The sequence below is a fragment of the Marmota monax genome, unplaced genomic scaffold (genome assembly GCF_021218885.2).
Source record: "Marmota monax isolate L192 unplaced genomic scaffold, Marmota_monax_Labrador192_F-V1.1 WCK01_AAM20220418_F8-fsc00168, whole genome shotgun sequence".
NCBI lineage: Eukaryota > Metazoa > Chordata > Mammalia > Rodentia > Sciuridae > Marmota > Marmota monax.
The window spans coordinates 3,375,661-3,388,137 of NW_026692492.1; the positions used below are offsets into that span (position 1 = coordinate 3,375,661).

At 67.3% G+C, this 12,477-nt stretch overlaps 1 protein-coding gene across 5 annotated transcripts; it reads right to left on the reverse strand.

Annotated features, from left to right (window-relative positions):
- Nucleotides 1-830: 830 nt before the first annotated feature.
- On the reverse strand, nucleotides 831-8,359 carry Akap17a (A-kinase anchoring protein 17A). Of its 5 annotated transcripts, none has more exons than XM_046443428.2 (7): nucleotides 8,229-8,359; nucleotides 6,064-6,841; nucleotides 5,781-5,929; nucleotides 5,346-5,471; nucleotides 3,315-3,555; nucleotides 2,823-2,889; nucleotides 831-2,507 (listed from the first exon to the last, which is right to left on the reverse strand). In XM_046443428.2, the coding sequence occupies exons 2-7, from the start codon at nucleotides 6,823-6,825 to the stop codon at nucleotides 1,405-1,407; spliced, it is 2,448 nt and encodes an 815-aa protein (XP_046299384.1). In that variant the 5' UTR covers nucleotides 6,826-6,841; nucleotides 8,229-8,359; the 3' UTR covers nucleotides 831-1,404. The 5 variants fall into 5 exon arrangements, with proteins under 5 accessions (XP_046299384.1, XP_046299385.1, XP_046299387.1 ...); XM_046443429.2 differs by lacking the exon at nucleotides 8,229-8,359 and adding an exon at nucleotides 8,055-8,105; XM_046443431.2 differs by lacking the exon at nucleotides 5,346-5,471.
- Between the last annotated feature and the right edge of the window lie 4,118 nt (nucleotides 8,360-12,477).

Here is a 12,477-nt window from a genome sequence, read left to right on the forward strand (position 1 = left end):
CCTCACCAGCCCCTTCCCGGGACACAGGACTCATCAGGCCAACACTCAGCAGCAGGCGGGGGGGCCTGGCCAGGGGCAGGGGACTTGGGGAGGACCCAGGTGACGAGAGACGCCGTCTGTGAGCCCTGCTTTCTGATTGGGTGAACAGGGGCACGGCCAGCCCTCATGGCCTGAGACCCTTCAGCCAGGGCCACCGTGGTGCCAGCTGCTACCGTGACCACCTGGGGCAGGCGGCCATCTGTCAGGGCCCGTCTCTGGTGAATCCAGTCTCACACGGGGGTCTCGGCCTCCGCTCTGCCCGCCCACGGCTCGGCTCGGGTGGGCGTGGCTCGGTGGGCGTGGTCAGCAGCAGGGGGGGGGGGTGGCACTCAAGGTTCCGCGCGCACCAAGTGGCCTGGGGCTGGGAACCAGCGGCTCCCGGGAAGGCCAAGGCCCTCTGCACCCGGGTCCACCAGGCTGGGCTGACCATGCTGTCCACAGCCCCCCAGGGTGCCGGTCCTCCCCGCTGTCCCAGCTCGATTCCCGGGACGCAGGGACGGACCACACGGAGCTCGCAGCTCCAGAGGCGGGTGTCCGCGAGGCCTTCCTGCCCGGCCTCCCAGGGTAGACGGGGACCGAGGCTCACGGGAGCACAGGAGGGACCATCACCGGGCACGCACACCTGGGACAGCCGAGCCTCGCGGGCCAGAGCCGCACTGACCCAGCCAGGCTCCTGACCTCATGGCCTCGAGGGACTCGCCGCCCAGGAGACGCGGAAAGACAGTGGGGAAAGAGGGAGGACCGCGGGGACACCGAGAGCCGCAGCCACAGCACACGGGGCGACAGCGGAGTTCGTGGAAAAGGTTTATTTCACCGTAAAAAGGCAAACTGCAGTGAACACGTCCTCCTCAGGGGCGGCCAGCTGCCAAGTGTCTGCGCGTCTCCGTCTGAGGACACGGTAGAAAACGCAGCGTCGGGCCGGGACGCTGGGGCCGTGACTGTCGGGCACATTCCAGGTAAAAATAATTTAGCAAAACGGCTTCTTAGGAAAACCACCGCTGACCCCTCCTAGAACCAAAGCCTGTAACCCACTCGGGCTTCACCGCCCGGGGACAAAACGGGGCGGGTCTGAAGTCAAGGGGCATCGCCCCGGGCCGGGGACCCTGGCTCCTGGCCGTCACCTCGGTGGCTGGCCATCCCCGGCTGCCATTCCGGATGGGTCAGTTAGGACAGGAGGAAACCCAGCCCCTGGGCCCTCCCTGCTCGCTGCCTGCGGGAGGCGGACGCCCCGCTGGGGTCTGGAGGGTCCCGGCCTCAGGCAGGACAGGCTGGTGCGGCGGCCCGTCTTTCCGCGGGTCTGGGCGCCTCTCCCGATTCCGAGGCAGGCGACATTAAAGCTATCGGTCAGCAGTTTCAGAGGAGAAGTCAAGCTCGTGGCGCGGGCCGACGCGGCCGGACTGGCCAGCTGGGCCGTGGAGACTGGAGAGGGACCCGGCACCGTCTTCCGGCGGGTGGACAGGTGGCGGCCGCGGGAGACAGCGTGGCGGTGCCGGGCGCGCGGGCGGGCGGGCGGAGAGCGCGGAGCGGGCGGGCCCTGGCCCCTGGCCCCTGGCCCCTGGCCCCTGGCCCGGCGCTGCCCTTCATCACCTGCTCCAGGCGCTGCGCTGCCTGCTGGGCGAGCGCGGGCGGGAGTGCGGGCTGCGGCGGCGGTGGCGGCTGCGCTTCCGGCTGGCGCTGCCCCGGCGCTGCCGGCTGCGCTCCCTGCGGCCACGCTGGTCCTGGCTGTGCGACCTCCGCGGGCTGGCGCTGCGCCGCGGGCTGCCGTCCTGGTCCTGGTCCTGGTCCTTGTGCTTCTTGTGGGAGCGCCGCTCCTGGCGCGGCCGCCCGTCCTCGCGGCTGCCCGGGCGCCGGGCCCGGCTCCTCTCGCGCGCGCGGCGGTCCTCGGCGCTGCCCTCGCGGCTGGCCCGGCCGCGGCCCCGGCTGGGCTGGCGGTTGCACTTGTCCTGCTCGGAGCGCGCCTCCCTCTTGGCCAGGCTCTGCTCGCTGCCGGCGGGGGCGCCCCTGGGCGGCTGCGCGTGGTCGGGGAGGCAGGAGAGCCCGCCGGCGCCCCTCTTCTCGGGCGAGCCGCCCTCTGGGCCCGCGGTCTCCTCGGCGCTGTTCCCGTTCACGCTCCGGGGGGCGCCGTCGGCCTCGGGGCGCGGCGGGGTCTCCTTGGGGGTCCCGGGGGCCGGCTGGCCCCGGAGCGGGTGCAGCGAGGCGGCGCCCACGCCGCCGGAGGACACGGTCTGCAGGATGTCCAGCACGGGCTGCAGCAGGTCCTCGCGCGGCCGCGCGTCGTCCGCCTGGCGGCTGAGCAGGAGGCTGAGCAGGCGCCCGCGCAACTCCCGCTCCCGGCGCTGCAGGCCGAGCGCGCGCTGCTTCTCCTCCTCCACGCGCCGCAGCTCGGCCTCCTGTAGCCGCCGCCGCTCCTCCTGCTGCTGCCGCCGCCGCCGCTCCTCCTGCTGCTCGGCCTCCTGCAGCTTGGCGGCCTGCGTGCGGAGGGGCACAGCTCAGGGACCGCGGGCCACGCGGGCCACAGCGGGGAGCTAGGAGGACGGCCTGGCAGCCTCTGGCCGGGAAGCAGAGGACGTCACCCGGGGCCGGGGCCGGGGCCTGCAGAGGTGAGGCCGCAGGCCGCCTGGCGTTCCCGGCTCCCTGGGGACAAGCGGTCTGGTGGCCCCGGGGCCGGCGGGCCGGGCCTCGCCCAGCGCCCCAGACGCCCCACCCAGCCTGCCGTGGTGGCCGCCGCGGGAGCGGCCTGGTGGGCGCTGGCCCGGCCCCGGGTGAGTGTCTTCAATATTCACCGTGGACGGGCCGAGCCGCCCGAGTCTCAGCGCTGTGGCCAGGCTGCCTCCCGGGGAGCTGACACCGCTGCAATCAGACCACAGGTTAGGGGGCGCCGCCGGCCCCCGGGAGCTCGCACCTCGGCCTGCGTGCGCTCAGCGCGGCCGGACTCACCGGGAGCCTCGGCAGGGGCGAGGCAGCTCTGGCAGCAAGGCTCAGGCCCCGGCCATGGCACCTGTCGGGTCCCGCCCAGGGTCGCTGGCGGCAGCGGGCGCCCCTCCTACAGGGTGCTCGGCCTCCTCCCCACGTGGCGGGCCGCGGGCGGGCACTGAGGCACCGCCCGAGGGGCACGAGGGGCAGCGCTCCGCCCGGCCACCCGCCGTCCGCCGGCCACACCCCGAGCCCAGCGCAGAGCAGCCTGCAAGGCCAGCGCGGCCCTGCGCCCTCCCAGCGCCGGCCACAGGCAGGGCGCTCCCGGCCGGACGGGGAGGACCCCGCCCCCAGGTCGGTACCTTGGCCCTGCTCAGCAGCTCGGCGACCAGGCGCAGCGACTGCAGGTTGCGCTGCGCCAGCAGCAGCCTGCGCTCCTCCAGGCGGATCTTCTGGTGCAGCTGCCGCTGCTCCTCGGCCTGCAGCTTCTGCAGCTTCCTCTGGCTGCGCCGCGACTCCCGCTCCCGCTGCTTCTGCTCGCGCCTGCGCAGCTTCTCCTCCCGCTTGCGCTCGCGCTCCAGCTCCTCCAGCGCCTTCTGCTTCCTGCGGGGAGCGGGGGCCGCTGGGGCCGCTGCACAGACCCGGAGCAGGGGGCGAGGCGGGGACACCCCCGAGACTCCGCCCACCAGGGACCCCGGGGAGCGGGGAGGGGGGGGACTGGGGAGGGAGCACCCACCGGGGCACCCTGGACCCCAGGGCGGCCGCGCACTTCGGCGGCGCCCTCTGAACCAGGGCCAGGCCCGAGGGAAGTGCGGCACAAGGCGGCCTCGGCCAGCACCAGGTGGCCACCCAGACCACAGGAGCGCGCCCACCCCAGCCGTCCCGCCAGAGCACAGGTTGGCGCTGGCCAGACGCAGCCTCCTGCCTCCTGGGCTTGGGCAGAGGTGGCAGCCCCGGCGGCTCGGGAGCAAGAGACAGAGGGGCAGGACCCCCGCACACTGCAGGACACCGCCCGAGTGACAGCCCGAGGAAAAGGCAAGAGGCCCGCAGGTGCACAGCCAGCCTGGGGACCAGGCCCAACAGAAGCAAGGTCATCAGGACAGAGGAACGCTGACCACGGCCTGGACCCCACTCGAAGGGCCGGAGAGCCCGGGGGAGGAACTCCTCCCGTCTCCTCCCACGGTTGGCATCAAGGTGACAGTGACCACGGCAGACTCCATCAAACTGCACCTGAACAGCGGCTAGCGGTGCGGCCACCGGCCCCAGCAGCCCACAGCCGGTCAGCCAGACCCTGGGGCAGCCCTCGAAGCCCTGCTCTCCATGGCCCTGGGGATGGGGACACTGCAGGAGGCCCCTGGCCCCAGCCAAGGCAGAACCCAGGGGGCTGCTGGGAGCAGAGGGCTCCCCACAGGCTGTCCTGCGGGACCCCCGAGAGACCCTGGCACCCACAGCGACTCCCCAGAGCCACGGCAGGCAGGACCACCACGACCCTGGCCCCGAGAGCAGGATCAGGTGCACGGAGGGACGCAGGCTCCCCAGAGGACGCGGGAGGAACGACGACCAATTTATCCGCGCCTCCGCCTGGCCCAGGCACACCGTCCACGGGCCAAGAGAGGGGACCCACTGACTGCCCACAGCCCAGAGAGGTGGCAGAGCAACAAGACGGGCCCCAGGAGCTGAGCAGACTGCCTGCTCCCAGCAAAGGGTGGGCACAGCACAAGGCCAGGAGGGACCCAGGGGCAAGAGCAGCCAAGGGAGCCATGGCACCCAGAGGTCCCAATGCCACCGGACTGAGGCGGGGGCAGGGTCACAGCAGTCCCTGGAGGTCCTGCGGATGGCTGCTGCCTGCAAGGTCCCAAGCCTGGTCCCCAAGCGAGCAGCAAGTCTCACGCCCTTGCTGGAACTAGACTCCCACCGTGGAGAGTCGTGGGAGCCTCCTGGGCCCCACTCTTCGCAGAGGAGAGGCCTGGGGGTGCTCTGCCACCCCCCAGGCCAGCTCGCCCCTCGGCCTGGCCTGCCTCTCCCCAGTCGGGCTCCACAGGGCGCCCCTCGCCCTCTGGCCCCTAAACGGACACCCCCCCCCCCACACGGGCTGTCTGTCTTGCAAGGCTGTGACACGGCCATCTCCCCAGGCCCCCCGTCTGGTGTGGGGACGGAGGCCCAGATCTGGTCACGACACATCAGAGCTGCTTTCTGGAACACCTGGGACCTCCTGCCACACGGGGAGGCCAGTGGGAGGACCACAGCCTCCGCCTCCAAGAACAAGCCGCTGGCTCGGGCCCAGGACAGGAGAGCCTGTGGTACTGCTGCCCACCCGAGCCCCTGCCCTGCCTCCAGGCTCTGTCCCAGATGCAGGACGCCAGGCCCCGCGGTCACCGTAAGATCCACAGCACCTGTCACTCAACTCCAGCTCCACCAAAGACAGCTGGCCCAAGCGCACTGCGGCCGCCCTCCCCCGGTGTTGTCGCCTCCGCCCACGGGGCTCCTCCACAAGGCTGGGCGGGGGCATCGCAAGGCCCCTGGGGAAACACAGGACGGACCCACTGTGGAACCCAGCGCTGGGGCCGCTGGGCACACGTGCAGCATCGCACACTCACGCACACCCACGCACAGCCCGCGTGCACCTGAGAAACAAGGGGAATCGTGGTCGACGATACGGTAGAGCCCCACCTCGTGGGCAGCGCGCTCAAGGGCCAGAAGCGGGCAGGGGCAGGCGCTCGCACACGGTGGGCCACGCACAGCCGCCGCGCACGCAGGCCTCCAAAGGCACGCACAGGACACGCGAGCACGCTCGGGCACGCGCACGCACGGGGCACGGCGCGCAGTACCTCTCCTCGGCGCGCTGCCGCTCCTCCGCCTCCTTCTCGCGGCGCTTCTGCGCCTCGCGCTGCCGCTCCAGCTCCTGCAGCTTCTGCCGCTCCAGCTGCCGCTTCTTGATGGAGGCGTCGCTCAGGTGCTTGGTGGAGTCGAAGGACACCTTGAGGCAGGACACGGGCCGTGGCGGTCTCCGCAGGCACCTGCGGCCCTGGGGACCAGCCGAGCGACCTGGGCCCTGGCCCCGGGGCCACCCGCGGGAGCCCCGCCCACCCGGCCACCGCGGGAGCCGCCCACCTTGATGCTGCAGGCCACGGCCTTGCCGTCGTCGCCCTTGAACATGAGCTTCATGCCGCGCAGCGCGCTCATGGCCTGGATGAAGCCCACGTACTCGCGGTACTGCACGTAGGCCTCGAAGTTGAGGTGGCCCCCGAAGCTGAAGGTGTGGAAGTTCCGGCCGGTCATCTCCTCCCGGTAGGGGTCCAGCATGGGGATGTCCACGTTGCGGATCTCCCCGAACTTCTCGAACACCTGCACCAGCACCTCCTCGCTGGGCTTCTCCGAGCCCGACTCCTTCTGCGCGAACCACTTGCAGGGCAGCCCCTCCAGGTGGATGGTGTCCGGCCGCTCCCCGGGCAGCGTCTCGTTCATGTCCTTGGCGTCGCGGAAGAAGGAGTCCCAGTCGTGGCGCGTGGGGAAGTCGATCTTGAACTCGGCGGCGCGCACCTTGAGGATGTCCGAGAAGCCGCTGAGCTTGATGGTCTTGCCGTCCAGGCAGGCCAGGAAGGACCGCACCAGGCTGCGGTTCTCCACCTCGCCCTCGAAGCGGATGAAGTCCATGGTGCTCTTGGAGATGCGCAGCGTCGAGAACTGGTGGTGCTGCACCATGCCCTTGAGCCGCTCCATCACCTCCCAGTTGGAGATGGACTTGCCCGGCTGCTTCAGCTGCGGCAGGGCCACGCTGATGGTCATCTTGGTGATGGGCTTCAGGTACAGGCCGTAGGAGGGGCACAGCTCCACGGCCTCAGACGTGTCGTGCACGATGGTAGCCGCGGCCATAGCCGGGACCTTGGGCCTGAAACACAGAGCGCAGGTCAGGGCCAGGCCGGGGCCAAGGGGACCCAGGGCCCAATTCAGAACTGGAGCCCAGGGAGCAGAGACCGCGGCCCTCCCTGGTCAGGGGCCTTCCTCTGCGGAGAACGACTTAGTCCCCGAGAGTGGGACCCGAAGCGGAAGACACTGGCCGACAGAGGTCCTCCAGGGAAAGCGAGGGCCCACGGCCTCCAGGACTGGACACCTGCCCCAGCACCCCAGCTCCCCAGCATGAACATGACCAGTCCCCCAGTCCCGGGCGCAGCAGGTAGGGGCAAGCCGGACAGGCCGATTCCACAGGAAGCTGCAGAGGACACCAGGGGAAGGAAGGGGCAGAGAGCCCGGGGCTCCCGCCACTGGGAAGGACGTGGCCCTGTTGTGGCCCTGTATGTGGTTTGATGACAGAGAAGTCACAGGAAAAAACCCGGAACACCGACCCTGAGGGCTCACCGTGGGCAGGCCAGCACCAGAGACCACAGGGCCTCTCCCGAGCCCCGACCGGGGCCTGGAACCTGGCCGGCGCCTCCCAACCACCCTGCCCCGCTCTGCCGGTCAGCTGCAACTGCTGCAGGTGGACGGCCACCCACCACCTTCACCTGCCAGCTCCCCGCCAGGCCCTGAGGCACGGACACGGCCTGCCCTCCACCGCCTGCGGCCAAGATGCAGGGTCCCAGGGCAGGGGACACCACCTGCGCCAGGAGGAGGGCCTGTGCGGGTGTCTGGACAGAAGCCTGCGACCCTCCCGCAGGACTGCAGGGCGGCACCAGGCGACTGACCCGGAGCCAGGGCAGCTCTGCCACCTGCCAGTACCCCGCCCGCGGCCTCCCTGCGACGACCACTCTTATGTCGAGCCGCCCGCGACCTCGGTGGTCCCTAGAGCCCCTCCCTCCCAGGGCCCCAGCCCCGCAGGGGACCCAGTACAGCCGGACACCGCGGACCTCCGCACCCCGTGGCCCCCACGTCCCCAGCCCTGGCAGCGCCGTGCAGTGCAGCGGCTCGGCCCGCGGCCCCGGAGAGACCCCGCCGCCGTCACCGGGGCCAGCCCCAGCCCCCACCCTCCGCCCCCCGGCGCCCCCGGCCGCGAGCCCCCAACCCCCGCACGCCGTTGGCCACGGCCACCCTCCACCCTCCCGGCGCCGGAGTCGCCCCCGCGGGCCCCCATAGCCCACCCACCCGGCCCCGGAGCGGCTCCGCACCTCCTTCCCGGAGCGACCAGGTACCTGCCCCGTCCAGGCCCCGCCCCGCCGCCAGGCCCCGCCCCCACCGCCAGGCCCCGCCCCCACCGCCAGGCCCCGCCCCCGCCGCCGGCCCGGCCCTCCCAGGGCGGCGGTTGGGGCGGCCGGGCCGGAGCCAGAGCGCCACTCACTCACCGGCGCGGGGCTCCGCCTGCGTCCCGGCCCGCCGCCGCCGCCGCTGGCCCGCGCTCCCGCCGTTCCCCGACGGTCCCCGGGCAGGCACTGCCTCCCCGCCCGGCGTCGCCACCGTCCACCGGAGGCGCCCCTGACGCGACCCGCCGCCGCCGCCGCCGCCGCCGCCGCCCGCCCCCTGTGACGCACTTCCGCTTCCGGAGCGGGACTCGCGGAAGCGGACGCGCGGCGGCCCCAGGCTGCGCCTCGGCGCCCTGGCACCGCCCCTGAGAGGCGGGACTTCCGGGCCGCCGGAGGCTGCCCTGCGCATGCGCGTGTCCGCCCCGCCCCCACGCGGCCACCTGTGGCTGGGCCAGAGTCGGGGGCTGTCGCAGGGGTCCAGATGCAGCTGTGCAGCCCCCGTGCAATGGATCCTTGGTGTGAAAACGTCCACGATGTATCTGTAAATCCCACGGGGAAATAAAGTAGCAGGATTGTGAATGACAGGTCATATGCTAATGCACTGCATGCAATCCAGGTAATGGGCCGAGTGTCATGGTCACCGATGGGTGACAGGCCAACACGATATGTATGAATGCCATGCAGTTCTCTCCTACAGGGAGATCAATACTACGGTGGTTAGTGGGGTGACAGACTAACCTAGGACATGTGAACCCCAGGTCATAGTCCTCGGGGACATAGTAAAACTGCACAGCAAATGCGACGTGCTCGTGCAATGCGACAGAGTAGGCCTAAGTCCCACGCAAGGCAGTGCCACGGTCTGGAATGTCCTCGTGCACTTCTCAGTGATGATAGTGAAATGCAGCTGATGACGTGCTCTAGGTACAGTCCGCCAGTATGACCCCATGGGTAACAGGATTCCGTGATACCTGGGTGCATGAGTTCCCTGGGATGAACTCTATAGCGTGACAAAATACCGTGACACGATCGTTCACGATAGGCAACGTACTAACCGGCTGTGTGTGTGAGTTCCCCGGGATCCATTTCTGCAGTAGAGTAAAATGCACGGTGTGATTGTTCCTGATGTACCCTGTTAACGTGGTGTCGCGTGAGTCCCCTGTGATAAAACTGCATAAGAGAATCCTGTCGTCGTTAGTGACATATAAGATAAATAATACGGAAACTCACGTCAACCTAACCCGCACGGCTACTCTAAGAAAACCCCAGAACACGGTGGCTCATGGTATCTGAGATACTGACGTCCCTGCCATAATTCTGTGACTCAATAATGGGATTAGCGGATGGGACCAATCCCTCACGCATGTCACTCACCCGTTCCTGATTAGTATGTCTGATGTCAAGGACTTCTTTGGTGGTGTCTCCCTGAGGGGACGATCAGTGACTGAACTGTAGGCTGGGAAGCTCTGACCATCTGCCCGATTCTTGGCAAGCCGCGGGGTGACCCTGCCCCAGATCTGTCACAAGATTCCCAGTGACGTCACCCTACCTTGGCCACCTGTTCAAAGGCGTCAGGCCCTGACTTCCAATGTCCCCAGTGTTTGTGTCATGCTGTGCGGGTGGACTCTGAGGAGCTGCTAAATTTAGAGGCTGCGTGTGCGCTCAGCTGTGTGACGCGTTTGCAAAGCAAATTAACAGGTGAGATGGGAGGGTTCCCTGGTCACCAGCCGGCACCTAGAGGTGGCACGTGCATACCTCATGGGCTCCCCTCCGGTTCTCTGTGCAAGGGAAATCTGAGTAAAATGGGATATCACCGTGTGCCATGAAGGTGTCCAAGCAGGTGACCTCTAGCTAGTGAGACGAGGGTTTGCCCTCGGTGGGCCTGACCTAATCAGGTGAGCGCCTCCCCCCCCCCCCGCCCACCCCGCAAGAGGGTCTAGAACTCAGAACTAAGAAATCAGAAGGATGTCACAGTTTCTCCACAAGGGACATCCAGGGACCACGGAAGAGGCTCCCCCAACCCCCACAGAGGGAGACTGCAGCCATCCATCCACCCACCCACCCATCTACCCATCCACCCACTTCACTCCTGCAGCCTCGGTCTCCCTAACCATGGGCCCTCTCTCTGGGTCCCTGTCTCTTTCCCCAGAACGGCTCCCTCCCACTAGGTGGCACACATGCTACCTTGATGCACAGGGGACTAGGTGGTGGCCATGGTCTTTTGGTTGGGAGGGTCACTGGGTCCTTCAGCCCTCAGCAGAGACACCCGTGGTTTCCTGTGGACCTTGCCCTGCAGGTGACAGTCACCCTCTGCACCTCACCCGCTGCTAGAATAATCTCCAGCAATCCCAGAGCTTCCGATGCACCTGTCTATCTATCCTCGTCAGCAGGACAGACGGAGAGGGGCACAGAGGTGTCACAGAAGTGACCACTCTGTGAATCACCGTCAGGACGAATCTGTCGTCTCCTGGTGGTGGGTGTGCAGATCAGTCCCACTTTTCCCGGGAAGTCCGAGCTCCGTTTGGCGTGTGAATTACCGTTTTCAATACTGACCGGTCACCTTCGACTCAGCCACTGCACGGCCAGCACCCGTCCTGCAGAATTGTCCCCATACAGGGCACTCAAAGTTGCACATATTGTACGTGCATGTATCAGCCCCCACAGGCACCCAAGGTCGGTGGGCTAGAAGCATCTATGCAGATATGCACAGCCGTCCGCCTCAATCCGGCTGGCGGAAGATCGGGGCGTCCCCGAGATCACCCATGAGCTGCAAAGAAATCAGGAATCACATTGCCTATGGCCGCAGGTTCGCTTTAGGGAAAAGATGCATCTTAAGGTCAGCCATGGGGCCGGGCACGGTGGCCCACGTCTGTCATCCCAAAGGTTCCAGAGGCTGAGGCAGGAGGATCGTGAGTTCAAAGCCAGCCTCAGCCAAAGGGAGGCCCTAAGCAGCTCAGGGAGACCCTGTCTCTAAATAAAATGCAAAATAGGGTTGGGGATGGGGTTCGGGGATCGAGGGCCCCCTGAGTCCCATCCCTGGTATCAAAAAAGGAAAAAATATATATATATCAGCCAACGCGGGGGCCCATATCTTTGGGATCGTTACCCACACCTTCAACCAGCCTCCGATGGCAAAGGTGAGGACGTGAAATCGCATTTGTCTTGGGGTCACCTCCCCGTACCCAAGGCAACGGTCAGACCTCTGTTTGGGGGGACGGTTAAATTTCCACCACCCCCAAACCCAAGCCAAAAAGAAAAACAAAAATTAAAAAAAAAAAAAAGTGCATCATCTGCAAATCAATTCTTGGAAGCAAATTGCAGAGATCAAGAAGGGCCAGGAAGAAGGGGGGGGGGGGGACTCTTGGAGACAAGCAGGAAGCAGAGGGGACACGCGCTTTCTGAAGGGGGGGAGAATCTGCAGAAAGTTCCGCACCCAGGTGAGGCCCCTTTCAGAGGTGACTCAGCCGCACTTCCCCCTTCCCTGGGCCGCGGTATGTCACGCCACCCGCCACCCCGCCACCCCGCCACCCCCCAGAGAAGTGAGGTGTTTCCTGCAGCCCGTGTTTGTTGATGGACTCGGTTCCTCCCTCGGCCGCTTCAAAGGGGGAGCCTCCCCGCGCAGGCGGTTGGCTTTGTTCCAATGCATGAAGGGTCCCCCTGCTTGGGCGCCCCGATGTCCCCACTGGGATTTTCCCGTGGGTCCCGCAGAGGACTAGAAGGGGATTTTGTTCTCCCTCCCGGAGACCCAAAGCCAAGACTCCAACCAACCAACCACCGTGGATTCAAGCTTCTGAAACAGTGAGCCCAGGTCAATCTTCCCTTCTCGAAGTTGACCTGCCTCGGGCATTTTGTCACGGTGACGGTCACTCCTGTCCCCTTCCCTTTTCCGGGTCCCCCTCCTCTGCGCCGCACGGTTATCGCCCTCCGTGTTCTCCTCCCCGAGGACAGCTTCAGAGAGAAGTCGACAAACCGTGACGGAAGGGGCTGGCACCTGCTCTTTGTCATCGAGAAAACCGGGTGCGGGTGTCCAGGTCTGGATGCCCGGCGCTGGTCATTCGTGGTCTCTTTGTGACCTTCCACGTCAAACACTCCAAACGGAGAAGGAGCGCGGATCAGTATCCCCCTCTGCAAACGCCGATCCCCCACCGTTGCCCCAACCAGCATGATTTTGGTCCGTCTGGTCCCAGCTGCTGCGGGTTCGACCTTGCCTCGTTGACCGGGAAGGGCAGGGACGCCGTGTCCACGGGGCTTCAATGCACAGAAATGAATCCGGAGCTGCCGTCAGGAGCTCAACCCGGACGTGCAACTCTCAGCAGAGACGCGGCATCAGGAAGGACTGGGAAGCCTTTCCTGG

Bases quoted from the DNA above. Each gene is read 5' to 3' on its own strand.
- Akap17a (XM_046443428.2), bottom strand. From the start codon at position 6,825: ATGGCCGCGGCTACCATCGTGCACGACACGTCTGAGGCCGTGGAGCTG. The intron at 5,930-6,063 runs GTGGGCGGCTCC...TCCTGCCTCAAG, and splicing joins CCGTGGCCTGCAGCATCAAG to GTGTCCTTCGACTCCACCAA. The intron at 2,890-3,314 runs GTACCGACCTGG...GTCTGATTGCAG, and splicing joins AGCTGCTGAGCAGGGCCAAG to CGGTGTCAGCTCCCCGGGAG.